General features: G+C 42.6%; 1 protein-coding gene across 7 annotated transcripts in view; it reads right to left on the bottom strand.

Annotated features, from left to right (window-relative positions):
- Positions 1-19,364, bottom strand: part of IQCK (IQ motif containing K) — a 126,804-nt gene that overhangs the window by 17,756 nt on the left and 89,684 nt on the right. For 5 of the 7 annotated variants that reach the window (XM_027098102.1, XM_027098103.1, XM_027098108.1 and 2 more), the window contains 2 exons: positions 14,219-14,330; positions 1,001-1,972 (listed from right to left, as the gene is read on the bottom strand). In XM_027098102.1, the coding sequence (XP_026953903.1) occupies positions 1,749-1,972; positions 14,219-14,330 (336 nt within the window). In that variant the 3' untranslated portion in view covers positions 1,001-1,748. Of the gene's footprint in view, positions 1-1,000; positions 1,973-14,218; positions 14,331-19,364 lie in introns of those variants that run through there. The other 2 variants (XM_027098104.1, XM_027098106.1) reach the window with 1 other exon arrangement.

Genomic DNA, 19,364 nt, shown 5'->3' with positions numbered 1-19,364 from the left:
TGCAGCCAGGGTTGAAGGGCAATCACACATTTCTTTATTTCTCCAAAGCTGCAAAGAAGAATTGGCACCGACACCAAGTTCTTAATCTGTGCCCATGCATGTTGTAATAAAAGTTTGGAAGCAGTCAGTTCTTTTTTTTTTTTTAAAAGATATTATATTCTTATTATGTAACTGCTACACTTCCACTTCTTTTTTTTAATTAATTAATTTATTTATTTTTGGCTGTGTTGGGTCTTCGTTTCTGTGCGAGGGCTTTCTCTAGTTGCGGCGAGCGTGGGTCACTCTTCATCGCGGTGCGCGGGCCTCTCACTGTCGTGGCCTCTCTTGCTGCGGAGCACAGGCTCCAGACGCACAGGCTCAGTAGCTGTGGCTCACGGGCTTAGTTGCTCCGCAGCATGTGGGATCTTCCCAGACCAGAGCTCGAACCCGTGTTCCCTGCATTGGCAGGTAGATTCTTAACCACTGCGCCACCAGGGAAGCCCAGTCAGTTCTTTTTGAATCACCCTGTAGATAACATGCTAGCTGGGGACAAGCAGGGCAGAGGGATGGGGGTTGGGGGGTCAGGGAGGGCACACTGAGAAGATGACATTAAGCAGAGCCTGATGGAGGTAAGGGAGCGATCCATGAGGTAATTTGGGGTCTGTGCCTTCATTGTTTTTCCTCCTAATTTTTTTTTATTGTGGTAAAATACACATAACATAAAATTTACCATCTTAACCATTTTAAAGTGCACAATTCAGCGGTATTAAGTACATTCATATTGTGCAACCGTCACCACCATCCATCTCTAGAACTCTTTTCATCTCGCAAAACAGAAACTCTGTACCCATTAAACAAGAACTCCCCATTCTCCCCTCCTCCCAGCCCGCGGCAACCACCATATTCTAAGTATCTCATTTAAGTGGAATCATACAGTATTTGCCTTTTTGTGACTGGCTTATTTCACTCAGCATAATGTCCTCAAGGTTCATCCACATTATGGCATGTGTCAGAACTTCCTTCTTAAGGCTGAATAATATTCTATTGTATGGACATACCACATATTTCTTATCTATTCATCCACTGATGGACACTTGGGTTACTTCTACCTTTTGGCTACCGTGAATAATGCTACCATTAACATATGTATACAAACATCTCATTGAGTCTCTGCTCTCTTTCTTGTATTTACCCCAAACTGGAATTGCTGGATCATATGGTAATTCCAATTAAAAATTTATTAAGGAACCCTTTATCTGCATCATTTTACATTCCCACTAACAATGCATAATGGGTCCAATTCTTCCACATCCTCACCAATACTTGTTATTTTCTATTTTTTGATAGTATCCATCTTTATGGATGTGAGGTAGTCTGTGCCTTCATTTTTATTTTATGTAACAGATTTATGAAAATGTAACTCACATAACATACAATTCACTCATTTAAAGTACGCAATTCAATGGTTTTTAGTATATTCACAGACAGGTGCAACCGTCACCACGATCAATTTTACAACATCTTCATTATCGCCCAAAGAATCCCCATACGTTTTAGCTATCACCACCATTCCCTCAGCCTCCTGGCCCTAGGCAAGCACTAATCTACTTTCTATCTCTATAGACTTTCCTATAGGGGACATTTCACATAAATGGAATCATATAATATGTGGTCTTTTGTGTCTGTCTTCTTGCACTTAGCAAGCTTTCAAGTTTTTCAGTTTTCAAGGTGCGTCCACGTTCGAGCATGTATCAGTCCTTCATTGCTTTTTATGGTGTGACCTTCATTTCTGCATTGAACTTCTGTTGCACTTTTGAGAGCATGGATTCCAGACCTCTCCCACAGCCTACCCATTCATGGACTGGTGGAAAGGAAGGGTGTGAGAACAGCAAGGCAGTATGATGTTGTGGAAAGTTGTAAATGTCCTCAGCTCTGCTCTTTAGCAGCTGTTGACCAAAACCAAGTGACTTAACCTCTGAGACAGTTTCCTCTCCTGAAAGATAGGGGTGATAATAGTTTATGCTCATTCCATTTGTTGTGAAGATTAAAGATATAATAATATATTTAAGGTACGTGGTAGGCACTCATGAGGCTTTCATAAGGACCGTGGATCTCTGCAGACACCCAGGTGTGGCAGCTAAGGATAGAGGTAACGCTGTCCTGCAGGCTGCACACCATGGCAGGAGAGATTTCCCATCACCCTTCCTCTGTAAGCTCCATTTTCATTCAGAAAGTCACCCCTGGGTGTGACAGACCCAGGTGTGGTGATAGGAAAGCCTTTAATCTAGGAAATATGCTTCCCACTCCTCAAATATATGACCAAAGAGGAACTGCCTTTAAACATCCCTACTCTTCCCCCCAAAATTCTCCTAAAGTGCCAAATACCCAGGCTACCCTTCCCTCTTCTCCCCTCCCCAGTTACTCTCTGGCTCTCACTATCTCACCCCACTCTCTCCAGCAAAGCACAGAATGTTCCCCATCTATTGCTTTTGCCTTCGATCTTGAGACCAAACTCCCAAATCCAACAACCACCACCAAGACAAAAGCAATAGTTTTCCAAGGTTTGGATTTGCCCAACAATAGGCCTCTTGGCCCAGGAGGCAGGAGATTCTACAGCAAACACCTATCAGATTTCCTGTTTTATAGATTTCCTGGCTCACTTCTTCCACTTTTCAAAGAAGAGAGCAAGGCCCATCTAGCTGGTAAATTGCAGAGTTGGGCCAGGAACTCAGATCCCCTGAATTTTAATCCAGATGATATTGCATCAGTGAGAAGAACCCTTGCAAAGGAAGATTTTGAATCCAAAGCTATTACTGGAATCTTGCAGGTAATCCATAGTATCAGGATTTTGCTGATGTGGTTACAACAAATCCACTACTAAGAATAAACACATGTAATCCCTTTCTCTGGCCTCTGGCCTGACACATCCTTGTAAATTTCCCCCAGGGGATTCTAACCTGCATCCAGGAGTGAGAACCACTGCTGCAGGTAAATTACCTGGCGTACATTTTGTTTTTGTTTTTCTTCACAGTTTAAAAAATATTACTAAAATCAGTCACCAGTTATTGATCACTCACTTTGTGCCAAGGATCTATTTAATAGGATACATGGTATTTAATATTATTTAATCCTCACAGGAGCCCTCTGGGATGGGCCCTAACAGTCCCCACATAACAGAGGAGAAAACGGCTTCAAGAGGATGAGTGCCTTGCCCTGACCACTGATGGTAGGAGGCAGGACTCGGTTCATTCAGATCCCAGAGCCCATATTCTTTTTTTTTTAAATTTTATTATTTATTTATTTAGGCTGAACTGGGTCTTTGTTGCTGTGCGTGGGCTTTCTCTAGTTGCAGCGAGCTGGGGCTACTCTTCGTTGTGGTGTGTGGGCTTCTCATTGCGGTGGCTTCTCCTTGCAGAGCACGGGCTCTAGGCGCGCGGGCTTCAGTAGTTGTGGCATGCAGGCTCAGTAGTTGTGGCTCGCGGGCTCTAGAGCTCAGACTCAGTAGTTGTGGCACACGGGCTTAATTGCTCCACAGCATGTGGGAGCTTCCCGGACCAGGGCTCGAACCCGTGTTCCCTGCATTGGCAGGCAGATTCTTAACCACTGCACCACCAGGGAAGCCCCCCATATTCTTAATAACAATGTATATTAGCCATATGTTGAGCATTTACATTACTAATAATAGTTATTTAGTGATCACTTTGTTTTTTCAGCCAGACACTATTCCGGTTCATTTAATCCTTACAAAAACCCTATGGGGTGGTTACTAACATGAGTGTTTCCATTTTATTGCCATGCAAACTGAGTCACAGAGAGATTAAGCAACCACCACAAGGTTATACAGCTGATAAATGGGAAACTTAATCCAATTCAGTGCTGTGAGCCTTCCAGACATTTGTGGATTTACCTAAATCCTACAAAAGCATTCTGCTTTCTATAATGGCAAAGAAGGATGCTAAACAGTCAGATGATGGAATGAAACTAATGGTTGGAAGCATCCATTTACATAATCTTAAATTGGGGATTTGAACTTTGGGGGCAGACCAGTTCATAAAGGAAATCGTTTTTTATTTTACTTTTCATTTCGGTAGAATAGTAGGGGATCTTCGAGCATTTCAACAGAAGGCACATCCTAGTTGTGCGCTTTTGCAACTTTTAAATGAAAAGATATGTATGGGACTTCCCCGGTGGCGCAGTGGTTAAGAATCTGCCTGCCAATGCAGGGAACACGGGTTCGAGCCCCGGTCGGGGAAGATCCCACATGCCACATAGCACCTAAGCCCATGCGCCACAACTACTGAGTCTGAGCTCTAGAGCCCGCGAGCCACAACTACTGAAGCCCGCGCGCCTAGAGCCCGTGCTCTGCAAGGAGAAGCCACCGCAATGAGAAGCCCATACACCGCAACGAAGAGTAGCTCCAGCTCGCTGCAACTAGAGAAAGCCCGCGCACAGCAACAAAGACCCAGTTCAGCCTAAATAAATAAATAAAGTAAAATAAAATAAAGATATGTATGAAAGTTGATGTCATCCTAACATCCCCACCCACTGGTGAGTCTTAAAAATAGAACTGATGAAAGTAATATCAAGGCATGAAGTCACTAGATTTCTTTTAATCAAATTTTTATTTCTTCTGCAGGTTAAAATGGAGAAGGAAGTAAAGTTTGGGGAGATATGAGAGAAAAAGTTAAAATGAAAATGACACCTTAGATTTCCAGATAGTATATTTCTTCTTAAAGAGGCATGGTAATATCAAAGCAATGACCTCATTTAGAATTATCCCTGAGGCATAATCATTCTCATTTTAAAAGTAGGGAAAATGAAGCAAAAAGATTACATCACCCATCAAAAGTTCCAAAGTGACTTGGTGGCATTAAGTATAAACTGGTGCAATGTTTTTGGATGACAGTATGGTGATCACTTTCTAAACTTAATATATTTATATCCTTTGACCCAGCAATTCCACTTCTAGGAATTTATCCTATAGGAATACTTTCTATAAGTAAGCAAGAATATACCTACAGAATGTCTGTGGATGCATTATTTGTAATACAAGCCAAATATCCATTCATTGGGATTTGTTTTTAAAAAGTATGATACAGATCTATCATTTTTATGGAACCACAAAAAATAATGAGATAGATCTCTGTATATGTGGCATGAAGAGATGTCAATGATATATTGCCAAGTGAAGAGAAAAGCAAGTTACAGTATACTATATATAATACGGTTCATGTTTATAAATATGTGTGTGTATATATACTTATGTATTAATAGGCAGATGAAGAAACTCTATGAGCTGACATACTAAACAGTGGTTGTCTCCGGAAAATGTTACTGAAAATTTGCCCTTATATGATAGATTATGTTTGTTAGTCACAAAGGGTCACACTTAATGCCAGAACCCACCTCCTGAGCCGTCGGCTACAGTGTTCTCTGCACCTGGGTGCCCTCTTTTGGGGCCAAGCCCTTCACTGCTCCTCATCTGTAGATGGGCAGGGAGTTTGGAAGGAGGGAGAGAAAAACGTCCTCATCCTTATCCACTCACCCCTGGCTTCCTGCTCTGATGGAAATGTCTCCCAGAAACATGGTTATAGATCCTGCAGCCTTCGGATTGAGGACCCAGACTCTCCTACCCTCAAACCTCCCTTATTCCAGTGGCCTGTGGTCATTTCGGCTAGTGTGCAGGGCAGGAGGCATGGCCAGACGCTGCCCACTGTCCAGCCTGGGGCTCCTGGTACCCGGATGGGAAGCTTTGCAAGGGGTCAACGAGCCTTACTGGACCCACAGCTTAAGGTAACTGGACACCATGGCAGGAGATGACCAGAGGTTCCCTGGCATCAGGCAGACCTGGGTTCAAATCCCTGGTCTCTGGCCTTCCTGGCTGTATGACCTGTGTGAGTCAAGTAACCTCCCAGCTCCAGTTTCCTCATCTGTACAATGGAGAGAATATCTTCTCTCTGGGAGAGCAGGTATGAAGGCTACATGGAAACACAGGGCCTGGCACGCGGTACATGCTCGCTAACTCACGGCTACTCCTGAGCTCCGGACAGGCTTCTCTGCTCTAAGAGCTAAGTTCCAGCAGCATCCTAAGGTCACAATCAGGTGGTATGGCCAAGATAAGGTGCTTATTTTAAGAATATCCTTAAAACCCAATCCTAATAGTTAAGATTTGTCATTACAATCTAAACTTAAAATACTAGATTTAAAATCAAGGAAAAAAAAAAAAAATCAAGGAAAGAAATTTCTCTGGTTTCTATCCCACCTCTACCCCAGGCTTTTATCTTTTCCCTCCAGAAGCAAATGCCCTTCTAAGAAACTCATTAAGGGAAAGGAAGGTTGATGTTCACTACGTTACAGTGTCTTCTTTACGAGAGAAAAATCAGCTCCAGTAATTAGTGCTTCCAAGAAACCTTTTGAAATTTGAAGGCAACAAACAATGTAATGATCCTATTTCCTTCATTGCTATGGCTTCTAGGAAGCTCAGAGCCACATTTCTATTTATTGTAGGAACATTTTTGAGGTTATTATTCACATTGCATAATGTATTAGGGAAGGGCCCAGTATTTCCTGAACAGCCGGACTGTCTTTTTCCTTATGGACACTATGAATTATGCAACAGGCCTTATTTCCCTCTTTACTTTGTCCCTAAGAAATCTCTAGCAAGTATAGGCCTTGGAGTAAGTATTTTGCTTACTGCATTCAATGGCTTTCTATTTTCTCTACTCTTAATTTTTCCTTAATCCAATTACCACATTTACCTAAAAATGTTATATTATATGTGTTTCTGTAAGCAACTACAAACTACTCTTGGACTGAGGTAGGGAACAAACAGGTGAGCAAACAAAAGTAAACAATCTATCTCCTTTGACAGGTCAGCCTCCCCCACCCTTTTCTTTAAAATATCAAGAAGTGATAAAGTCATTCAAAGAGTATTTACAGGGACTTCCCTGGTGGCGCAGCGGTTAAGAATCCTCCTGCCAATGCAGGGGACACGGGTTTGAGCCCTGGCCCGGGAAGATCCCACATGCCGCGGAGCAACTAAGCCCGTGCGCCACAACTACTGAGCCCGAGCTCTAGAGCCCGCGAGCCACAACTACTAAGCCCACCTGCCACAACTACTGAAGCCCGCGCGCCTAGAACCCGTGCTCCACAACGAGAGACGCCACCGCAATGTGAAGCCCGCGCACCGCAATGAAGAGTAGCCCCCACTCCCTGCAACTAGAGAAAGCCCGCGCACAGCAACAAAGACCCAACGTAGCCAAAAATAAATAAATATATTAAAAAAAAAGAGTATTTACACAAATATACAATATACACACACATTTAAAAATTGCAATCTGATGTTGTGTGTATATATATATATATATATATATATGTAATCTGATGTAGTATATATAATAAATGTAATCTGATGTTATGGGAACAGTTTCTATGTTTTCTTTCTCCTTACTCACACTAGATTTCCAAATAAAATATGAATAGTCAGTTACAAAGCACATTTGAAAACAATTACCAGTTATATGAAGCTAAAAATATGCTATTAATCAAGAAGGGATTTTTGACCACATCTCAAAAATGACTCTGGCATCTTCTTTTGGATTATATTAGCTGTAATTCTTGTCACACATGTTTTTAAAAATAATTCCTGCAACTGTCCCAATGGATAGAGACTTCAGGATAACTTCACACTGTTTCTGTCCTAGAGGAAAATCCTGTTCAGGACGGCCTCTGGCTCAGTGTAACATGAGACAGGCTATAAATGACCATGGTTCTACCCTGACAGCTGATGCTTCTCTCCCTCAGACCTCCTGTCTGCACCAAGGTTGCTCCAAGGAATGAACTTGGCAAAATTCATTCATACTATAAATACCAGAGCACGATATGGATAAAATGGCATTGACTAAACAATTATATTATGTTTGTTTGCTGGATTTGTACATGGATGAGTTTGCAGTTTTCTTACATGAAGGTGAAACCCATTTTTATTTGCAATCACTCCACTTTTTTTCTTTACCGCAAATCTAAAGGAGAACTACATGTGTTTACTATTAATTTTCAAATTGCTTCATCAGAGCTCTTTGGGGTCTAATTACAGTGTCACCTTGGCTGGGGGGGGTTGATTTTTGAAACCGCTACAGTACCCAGATTCATAAGGTTTAAAACAGGAAGTAACTCCATACATGAACTTAACAAAATGATTCAGCTTGGTGACCCCTGAAGGGGACAAAAAGTTCTACTTCACTTGATGGGCAGCACGTTGTACCCTGCTCCTGGCAATTCAGCCCTTACCCGAGGGCTTCAGCCAATGCAAACACCAACAGCACGAAACCATAGGTCATAAGAAATTGGACAAGCCGTATGTCATGTTCAGGAGGATTCCTGAGGGGTTTGGGTCTGATGGTAGAATCCAAAAGAGTGTCTTGTCTCTCTGCAACTCTCCTCCCATATGTGTCAGAACACGGGACAGAGAAAGGGCATGCCTGCGCCCCAGCCCTAGGCCCTCCTCGGCTGTGTGACCTTGGCAAGCCCTCGACCTTCCAGGGCCTAACTTATTCATCTACAAAATGAAACCCAGAGCTGCATCCACCAAATATGTACAGACTGCCTGCTCTATACCAGGCTCTGTGCTAGGTGTGGGGACATCAAGATGAATAAGACACACAGTCCCCACATGGAACCCCATGGAACTTAAGAGTCTAGTGGAGGAAATCAATACAAAATTGTTTGAAGCACAGAGATATTTTAATAACGACAATAACCAACATGTATGGGAACTATGTGCCAGGACTTATTCCAAAGATCGTCTCTTGCAATCCTTTAACAACTGTATGAGACGGGACTATTATTATTCCCATTTTGCACATGGGAATACTGAGGCTCAATGAAGTTAACTAGATCACGGTCACACAGATAAAAGTAAAAGGACTCCAAGGGCAACTCTGGCCAACTCCAAAGCCCAGTCCTTTACCAGCTGTGCTGTATTGACTTCTTTCCAAACTGACCACAGATCTGGGGATGGTGTTTAGAACTGACGTTTTTCCTGAAGACCATTTCACAGTCTCATCATAAATGGGAAATTTACCCCTGAGTTCACATTGGGGCATTTACTGAAAACCTCATCTTTTTTGGAAAGCACTGTTCCTTCTGGAACCCTCAGAAGGTGGAAAGGCAGCAAGGGACATGGGCAGCAGGTGGCCGAGGTGGGACCTCTTTCACTTTGCCCTCCACTGCTAGCTGGATCACAGAGTTAAATCCAGTCTGCACTCCCTTCTACACAGCAAGCCAAACCAATCAGCGAACGAACGGCAAATCAACTCAAAAAAATAAGTAACAACAGAAATAAATAGGCATGCTGCACTTTTCCTGACCTTTAAACTGATTACAGCCCTGATTGTCTTCCAATTTTAAGTGAAATGAACCGGCAGCTGTACACAGACAAGCCTGCCAAACAGTTACAGCTCAAATTGCTTCTTAACAAGGGACACCAAGACCGCCAATTTGATGAGCTCCTGCTCTGTACCAGGCTCTGTCTGTATGTGGACTCATACAAGCCTCAGAACTCCATCCATTCATTTATTCCCTCGTTCATTCATTCAACCAAAATTTATTTGGTGCTCACTTTGTGCCAGCACTGCATGAGGACGAGGCCTTCGTCCGCATGGAGCTTACACTTTAGTGAGGAAGGCATGTAACTGCAAAGTCAGCAAATAACGGAAGTACAATCATGCATCAGTAGGACACTCGGGCCTAGAGGACTCTACATTTTAAAGAGAACACAAACCCTTGGGGATCTAGCAGGTCCTTTGGGTCGCAACTTTGGCTGACCATTAGAACTGGGGAAACTTAACAGTAACATGGACGCCCAGGGCCCATCCCCATCAAGTTGGAATTTCTGGAGATGAGGCACTGGTATTTTTTTATCTTGTAATTTTGAATTTACAGAAAAGTTGCAATAGTCATCCAAAGAACTCTCAGATTCGCCATTGTTTATACTTGATCATTTTCTCTGTGTGTGTATATATATATATGTGTGCATGTTTTATAAATTATATTTTTCTGAATCATTGGGGATTAAGCTGCATATCATATCCCTTGATCCCTAAAACCTTCATCATGCATCTTAAGAATGAAGAGGTTTCTGATATAGCCCAAGAACATTGATCAAAATCAGGAAACTTAATAGTGCTACATACCACTGTCTAATATAAAGCCCATACTCAAAGTTTGTTAACTGTCTCAATAATGTCTTTTATAGCATTTTTCCCCATCCGAGATTCAATCTAAGGTCATGCACAGCATTCAGCTGTCACATCTCTTTGGTCTCCTTTAATCTTTTTGGCTTCCTTGACACTGGCATTTTTGAAGAGTCCAAATCAGTTATTTTGGAGTGTTTCCTCAATTTGGGTAGATCTGATGTTTCCTCATGATTAGATTCAAGTTGTGCATTTTTTACAGGAGTTGTGCATAAGCGTCTGTGATGTGTGTCTTCCTCAGTACATCATACCAGAAGGCATGTGATGTCAGTTTGTCCCGTTATTGGTGACATTAATCTCCAACACTTGGTTAAGGCGGCTCTGCCAGGCTTCTCTCATGCAAAGTTACTATTTTCCCCTCTGTGTTAAAGACCCTGCCTTGTGAAGAGATATTTTCAGACTATGAATATCATGTTCTTCATCAAACGTTCACTCAGTGGTTTAGCATCTATTGATGATTGTTGCCTGAGCCAATTAATTCACTAACATGGTTATAAAATGGTAACTTAAATTTCATTATACTGCTAAATGTATTAGTTGGCATTCTAATGTGGGAGAAAAGCTTCCTCTTCTCTCACATTTATTTGTTTATTTGTTTCTTTATTTGGTATCCATATGGACATTTGGATTTTTTTTTTTTTAGTCAATGAGTTCATTACAGTCACTGTTGATTTTCATGCTTAAATTCTGATGTTAATTTTGATGCTTAAATTGTCCCAGATTTGCCCAGTGAGACTCCCTTCAAGCTGGAGCCTGTATTCTTTTCCCATGTTCCCATCAATTTTTTGAGCCTTCTTTATTTTCTGGCAAAAGACATTCTAAGCTCTTCTACTTTCCCTGCCCCAGCCCTGGAATTGACCATTTCTCAAACAAAACAAAACAAAACAAAAATCCAACCTAATTCCATTTAGAATGAGGGGTACTTAGAAACCAAGATCTGGGCACTAGGAATGCTCATTGCTTCTAGGGTTTTCAGTCAATAGCATTAGTATTTTTAGAAAGCTCCTGAGGTGATTCAAATATGCAGCCAATATTGAGAACAACTGTTTATGAAGAAGGGGCCTAACCATTACTTAAGCCGATGACTACGGGTAGGAAAGGGGGAGAAGAAACTGTAGGAGCTGTGGAGTAGTGAATCAATGCAGTGTGCTTCAAACCATGGGCCAAGACACATTAGTGGGCCACGAAATAAATTTACTGAGTCATGTCCAGCATTAACAAAATTAAAAACTCAAAAGACTAGAAAATACCAAAGGGTATTACATATAAGGTAATTTTTTTATAAAACTTTTGTTTTAGCTAGGTATATATGAAACCATCTGTACATTCATATGTACTAAATTGTGACATAAAACTATTTCTTACTGGTTCACAGTCCAAAAAGATTGAGAATCTGTCCTAAAGGAGAGTGCTTGCTTTTCTCTCTTCTCTTAGACAAGAGTGGGTGCTTCCACCACCCAAGCCCTAAGACAAGGGAGGGAAGAGCCAAGAGAACAACTCAAAAAGAATGGGAGTGCTTCATTATCTGTCATCTCCTTTAAGGGCAGATTTACATTACACTTCATTCTACTGTGCCTGTTAGAGCAGATTCAGTGTGAACTGGGGAGACACGCTGGGGTGGGGCAGTGGAGAAGTCTGCGTGTCCACCGCTGGTTTCTTCTGCGTCAGGTGGACGCTGGGAGGTAACCTGAACTATCTTTCCATTGCCCCACCCGAGAGGGCTGGCCACTGGGTAAGGAGACCCCAGGAGCAAAAGGCTGGGAGTGGACTGGCAGAGGTGGGGTCCGGGTGGTGGCAGAAAAGGGAGAGACAGAGCCAGATCCGTACAGGGGGTTCTGCCACGTGTTGTCTCCCCTGAGGAAGAGCTCATATGAAACACAGGAGTCAGTGAGCCAGCAAGGGGATGCCTGCCCACAAGACATGGGTGGCCACGCGGTCTCAGCCAGAGAAGTGGCAGCAGCCGAGAGAGGGTCACAACAGGGAGTGCAGAGAAGATGCCCCTTGGATCTGCCTGCCTCCCACCCAAACCCACCGAAGGAGCAAGTGGCTTTGAAGAGGAAAGGGTGGACGTGTGAAAGAGCAGACAATTCTTTCCCCCACTCCCAACCCCACTGAGGCAGAGCAGAGGCGGGTGAGTAAGCATTAAATTGGATCTGAGATTGAGATTTTTAAGTAGACTGGACTTTATGAAATCAGAACATACTTAAAAGACATGAAATCTAACCAATATGCCAAGCAGGAACTGGAAAGAGATTCGAGAGAACAGGGTTGAAGACAGTTTCTGGGCAAAAAAGAAAACTTTTGTTTAGACTCCACCACGCTGAGATTGCTCAATATTTTTCCTTTTCCCTTTAGGCAGGGCAATTTGGGAAGGCCCCTCTGAGGCGGTAATGTCCCCAGGCCTGGAGGGTGAGAAGAAATGGCCATACAGGAGCTGGGAAAGGATGATCTGGCAGGAAAGGAATAGAAAGTGCAGAGTCCCAGAGGTGAGGAAGGCGTTGGCATATGGCAGAACAAGAGAGACTGGAGGAGCTGCAGCCTAGTGAAGGCGGACAGGGACGGGGAGGGTGGGGAGGTCAGAGCACGGATGGTGGGAGTGTGATGGCCTGTAGGCTGCCGAGGTAGCTATGATCATTTTTTCTCCATTGGTTTTCATAATTGTAAAGTACTGCACTTATTTAAAAGATTCCAACAGTGCAAGATTCCCCCTAGTCCTAATTCCTAAAGGAAACTACCATTAAAGTATTCTTCCAGGCTGTTTAGACATCTCTCTGTTTCCCTGTATATATTTTTAATATGAATGAAAATTTATGGTTCTGCAACTTTTTTCCACTTGTTAATATACCATGAATCTCATTCCATGTTGTTGGTTAAATAAGTGATGCTAAATTCATACCACACAGCCATTAAACGTCATGATGGGGCTTCCCTGGTGGTGCAGTGGTTAAGAACCCACCTGCCAATGCAGGGGACGCAGGTTCGAGCCCCGGTCCGGGAAGATCCCACATGCCGCAGAGCAACTAAGTCCATGCACCACAACTACTGAGCCTGTGCTCTAGAGCCTGCAAGCCACAACTACTACGCCCATGTGCCACAATTACTGAAGCCCGCGCGTCTAGAGCCCATGCACCGCAATGAAGAGCAGCCCCCGCTCGCCACAATCAGAGAAAGCCCGCGCACAGCAACGAAGACCCAATGCAGCCAAAAAAAAAAAAGTCATGATGCCACTCTCTAGTGCTGACCGAATGATGTTCTGAGTATGTTTAGTGACAGGGTAGATGATATAACAGAATATACAGATGTACTTGTAACAGAATGTAAAAACCCATTTTTAATAATATATGAATATATATTTTTTTGCATCTTTTTGTACTGAAAAAGTATAGCAGGATGTGCACCAAAATTTTAACAGTGGTGAGATTTCTGATTTTCACCCCCCTTTTGTTTTTTGTTTGTCTAATTTTCCTACCACGAATATGTAGTAACTTAAAGTTTAAAAATTAAGAAGGGAAGCAAATAGGACAAAATTGTGACACTTGCACATGACAGGTGATGGGTGCTTGTTCTCTTATTCTTAATACTTCAATGTGTGTATGTGTTTAATTTCTCAGAAAAGGGGAGAGGATGGCATAAAACACTGCTTGAGTTCAGACACACAATCAACAGCTTAGAAGAAAAACTACCCATCACATTGATGGGCACTGTGACTCCAAAATGATGAGTTATTCTTGTTGTCTTGCAGCTAAAAAAAGAGACCTGCAGACATGGGATGACACTGAATGTGTCCCTGAGTGAGGGGAATGGCCATGTCAATTATATTGTCATTCCAAAGCTGAATCTTAACATGCTGCCACCTCCCCTACCCTCAATGGAGTCCCGCGCAGATATAGGGACCTTATAAAACCTCAGAGGGCTTCCTTCTTGAGCCTGGGGTAAGACTCAGGCTTTTTCTGAATAAACCAAGGGCTGTGAATCAAACAACTCACCTTTCTGCTCTTGCTTGGCCCAGAAAATTTCGACTCGCTGGCGGATGTGCTTGTCCTCACGCAGTTTCTTCTGCCACTGACGCAATTCTTGAATCTCAGGATCACAGCGAACCTGGAAAATTCCCCCAAAGCTTTAGTTCTCTTTCTACATACTTTTACAGATTAGCTTGTAACCCTGCAAGGAAAATCCTTTACAAACCACCTGGATGTACTTTTGATTCTAAAGGAATCATTGTTCTAAATGAATTATCTATACTCCTAAAGCTTATATAATATTTGAAAGTAAATGAGGTTGGATGAAGGTTTGCTACACTAATGGTAGGCTGAGAGCTTTCTAGATCTATGCTGTCCAATAGAAATATAATGAAATCACATGTGAAATTTTAAATTTCCTTGCAGTCTCATCTTATTATTTTTTTAAATATTCATTTATTGAAGTATAATTGACATGCAATATTATGTTAGTTTCAGGTGTACAACATAGTGATTTGACATTTAAATACATTATGAAATGATCACCATAATATGCCTAGAAACCATCTGTCGCCATACAAAATTATTACAGTATTATTGACTATACTCTTTATGCTGTATAGTACATCCCCGGGACTAATTTATTTTATAACCGGAAGTTTGTACTTCTTAATCCCCATCACATATTTTGCCCATCCCCCCCTCACCTCCCCTCTGCAAATGCCAGTTTGTTCTCTGTGTCTGTGAGTCTGTTTCTGTTTTGTTTGTTTATTTAGATTCCACATACAAGTGAAATCATACCGTATTTGTCTTTTTTGTCTGACTTATTTCACTTAGCCTAATACCCTCTAGATCCTTCCATGTTGTCACAAATGGCAAGATTTCTTTTTTTATGGCTGAGTAATATTGGCATACCTTGGAGATATTTCAGGTTCAGTTCTAAACTACTGCAATAAAGGAAATATTGAAATAAAGTGGGTGGCACAAATTTTTTGGTTTCCCAGTGCATATAAAAGCTATGTTTACACTATATTGTAGTCTATTAAGTGTGCAACAACATTATGTCTAAAAAAACCAATGTACATCCCTTAATTAAAAAATACAAAACAAAAAAACAATTACAATAATAATGTCAAAAGATCACTGATCACAGATCACCATAACAAATAATAATGAAAAAGTTTGAAATATTGCAAGAATTACCAAAATGTGAGACAGAGACAGAAGAGATATATATTCCACATCTTTATTCATTAATCTATTAATGGACACTTCAGCTGCTTCCATATCTTGGCCATTGTAAATAATGCTGCAGTGAACATAGTTCCCCAACCAGGGATGGAACCCCCAGCCCTTGGCAGTGAAAGCGTGGAGCCCTAACCACTGGACTTCCAGGGAATTCCCATATCTTTTTTTTTTTTAATATTTATTTATTTTATTTTTGGCTGTGTCAGGGCTTAGTTGCGGCCCGTGGGATCTTTCATTGTGGTGCGTGGGCTCTCTAGCTGTGGTGCGCAGGCTCCAGGGCACATGGGCTCTGTAGTTGTGGTGTGCGGGCTTAGTTGCCCCACAGCACGTGGGTTCTTAGCTTCCCGACCAGGGATCGAAACCGCATCCCCTGCATTGGAAGGTGGATTCTTAACCACTCTACCACCAGGGAAGTCCCTCCCATATCTTTCTGAATTAATGTTTTTGTTTTCTTAGCATAAATACCCAGAAGTGGAATTGTTGGATTATATGGTAGTTCTATTGCAATCTTGTTTTAAAAAGTGAAAATAAAGTGGCAGGATTATTTTTAAGAGTATATCTTACTTAACCTAAAAGATACAAAATAATATAATTTCAACATGTAATCAATATAAAATATAATTTATGAGATATTTTACTTTCTGTTTTCTATACCAAGGCTTCAACCTCTGGTATGTATTTTATACTTACAGAGCATCTTAATCTGGACTAAACACATTTTAAGTGCTCAGAAGCCACACAGAGCTGGTGGCTATTGTACTGGACAGCAGAGTTCTGGATTAATCACAGGTAATGCACTAACCACAGTTCCATTTGATTGACTGAGTGCCTACTGCATACTGCGCTTTGTGCTAGACATTGAGAATAAAGAGATAATTAATGGTAATTGTAATAATGATGATTGTTATTATTTTTAAATTACTAATATAACATATTTATTGAACACTTATGTTCCGGGCATTGTTTAAATGTTTTACAAATTTTAACTATCAAAACCAGGCAGAAATGATTATCTCCATTTTACAGATAAGGAAACCGAGTTTAAGTGGCTTGCCGAGTCTTGGAGCTAGGAAATGGTGGATTCAAATGTAGGCAGACTGTTCCAATTTCCCTTGAGGGACTTAAGAGTCTGGTAGGAGGGGACCTTTAAGATGGCGGAGGAGTAAGCCGTGGAGATCACCTTCCTCCCCACAAATACATCAAAAATACATCTACATGTGGAACAACTCCTACAGAACACCAACTGAACGCTGGCAGAAGACCTCAGACTTCCCAAAAGGCAAGAAAATCCCCACATACCTGGGTAGGGCAAAAGAAAAAAGAAAAAACAGACAAAAGAATAGAGACGGGACCTGCACCTCTGGGAGGGAGCTGTGAAGGAGGAAAAGTTTCCACACGCTAGGAAGCCCCTTCACTGGTGGAGACAGGGGGTTGGGGGAAAGCATCGGAGCCACGGAGGAGAGCGCAGCAACAGGCGTGCAGAGGGCAAAGCAGAGAGATTCCCGCACAGAGGATCGGTGCCGACCGGCACTCACCAGCCTGAGAGGCTTGTCTGCTCCCCGGAGGGGATGGGCGGGGGCTGGGAGCTGAGGCTAGGGCTTCAGTCGGATCCCAGGGAAAGGACTGGGGTTGGTGAACACAGCCTGAAGGGGGCTAGTGCACCACAGCTAGCCGGGAGGGAGTCCAGGAAAAAGTCTGGACCTGCCTAAGAGGCAAGAGACCATTGTTTCAGGGTGTGTGATGAGAGGGGATTCCTTCCCCATGTGCCCACAGAAGGCAGAGCACTGCCTAAACGAGCTCCAGAGACGGGCACAAGCCGCGTCTATCAGCTCAGACCCCATAGATGGGCATGAAATGCTAACGCTGCTGCTGATCAGCTCAGACCCCAGAGATGGGCATGAAATGCTAACGCTGCTGCTGCTGCCACCAAGAAGCCCGTGTGCAAGCACAGGTCACTATCCACACCTCCCCCCCGCCACCACGTGGGAGCCTGTGCAGCCCGCCACTGCCAGGGTCCCGCGATCAACACACGGCGTGCCTCAGGCTGTTGCAACGTAATGCTAGCCTCTGCCACCACAGGCTCAACCCGCATTCCAATTATTACTACCCTACCCCTCCCTCCCCCTGGCCTGAGAGAGCAAGAGTGCCCTAATCAGCTGCTGCTTTAACCCTGTCTTGTCCGGGCAGGGAACAGATGCCTGAGGGCGACCTACACACAGACACAGGGCCAAAACCAAAGCTGAACCCCAGGAGCTGTGCAAACAAAGACGAGAAAGGGAAATCTCTCCATGCAGCCTCGGGAGCAGATTAAATCCCAACAATCAACTTGATGTACCCTGCATCTATGGAATACCTGAATAGACAACGAATCGTCCCAAAACTGAGGCGGTGGACTTTGGGAGAAACTGTAGACTTGGGTTTGCTGTCTGTGACTGATTTGTTTCTGATTTTTATGTTTATCTAAGTTTAGTTTTTAGCACTTGTTATCACTGGTGGATTTGTTTATTGGTTTGGTTGCTCTCCTCGTTTTTAAAATTATTTTTATATTTTAATAATTTCTTTTAATTTATTTATCTTTTTTCTTTCTTTCTTTTTTTTTCTCCCTTTTCTTCTGAGCTCTCTGGATGACAGGGTCTTGGTGCTCCAGCCTGGTGTCAGGCCTGAGCCTCTAAGGTGGGAGAGCTGAATTCAGGACATTGGACCACCAGAGACCTCCTGGCCCCATGTAATATCAATCGGCAAGAGCTTCCCAGAGATCTCTATCTCAATGCTAAGACCCAGCTCCACCCAACGGCCAGCAAGCTCCAGTGCTGGATGCCCAAACAACTAGCAAGACAGAAACACACCACCACCCATTAGCAGAGAGGCTGCCTAAAATCATACTAAGTTCACAGACACCCCAAAACACACTACCAGATGCGGTCCTGCCCACCAGAAAGACAAGATCCAGACTCATCCACCAGAACACAGGCACCAGTCCCCTCCACAAGGAAGCGTACACAAGCCACTGAACCAACCTTACCCACTGAGGGCAGACACCAAAAGCAATGGGAACTACGAACCTGCAGCCTGTGAAAAAGAGACCCCAAACACAGCAAGTTAAACAAAATGAGAAAACAGAGACACACACAGCAGATGAAGGAGCAAGGTAAAAACCCACCAGACCAAACAAATGAAGAGGAAATAGACAGTCTACCTGAAAAAGAATTCAGAGTAATGATAGTAAAGGTAACCCAAAATCTTGGAAATAGAATGGACAAATACAAGAAAGGTTTAACAAGGACCTAGAAGAACTAAAGAGCAAACAAACAATGATGAAAAACACAATAAATGAAATTAAAAATTCTCTAGAAGGAATCAATAGCAGAATAACTGAGGCAGAAGAACGGATAAGTGACCTGGAAGACAAAATAGTGGAAATAACTGCCACACAGTAGAATAAAGAGAAAAGAATGAAAAGAACTGAGGACAGTCTTAGAGACCTCGGGGACAACATTAAACGCACCAACATTCGAATTATAGGGGTCCCAGAAGAAGAAGAGAAAAAGAAAGGGACTGAGAAAATATTTGAAGGGACTATAGTTGAAAACTTCCCTAATATGGAAAAGGAAATAGTCAGTCAAGTCCAGGAAACGCAGAGAGTCCCATACAGGATAAATCCAAGGAGAAACATGTGAAGACACATATTAATCAAACTATCAAAAATTACATACAAAGAAAACATGTTAAAAGCTGCAAGGCAAAAGTAACAAATAACATACCCATAAATAACCCATAAGGTTAACAGCTGATCTTTCAGCAGAAACCCTGCAAGCCAGAAGGGAGTGGCAGGCATATTTAAAGTGATGAAAGGGAAAAACCTACAACCAAGATTGCTCTACCCAACGAGGATTTCATTCAGATTCAATGGAGAAATTAGAACCTT

Source organism: Aethalodelphis obliquidens, unplaced genomic scaffold (genome assembly GCF_003676395.1).
Source record: "Aethalodelphis obliquidens isolate GAN/ISIS:26980383/991018 unplaced genomic scaffold, ASM367639v1 scaffold120, whole genome shotgun sequence".
NCBI lineage: Eukaryota > Metazoa > Chordata > Mammalia > Artiodactyla > Delphinidae > Aethalodelphis > Aethalodelphis obliquidens.
This window is presented reverse-complemented; position numbering and strand designations above follow the sequence as displayed.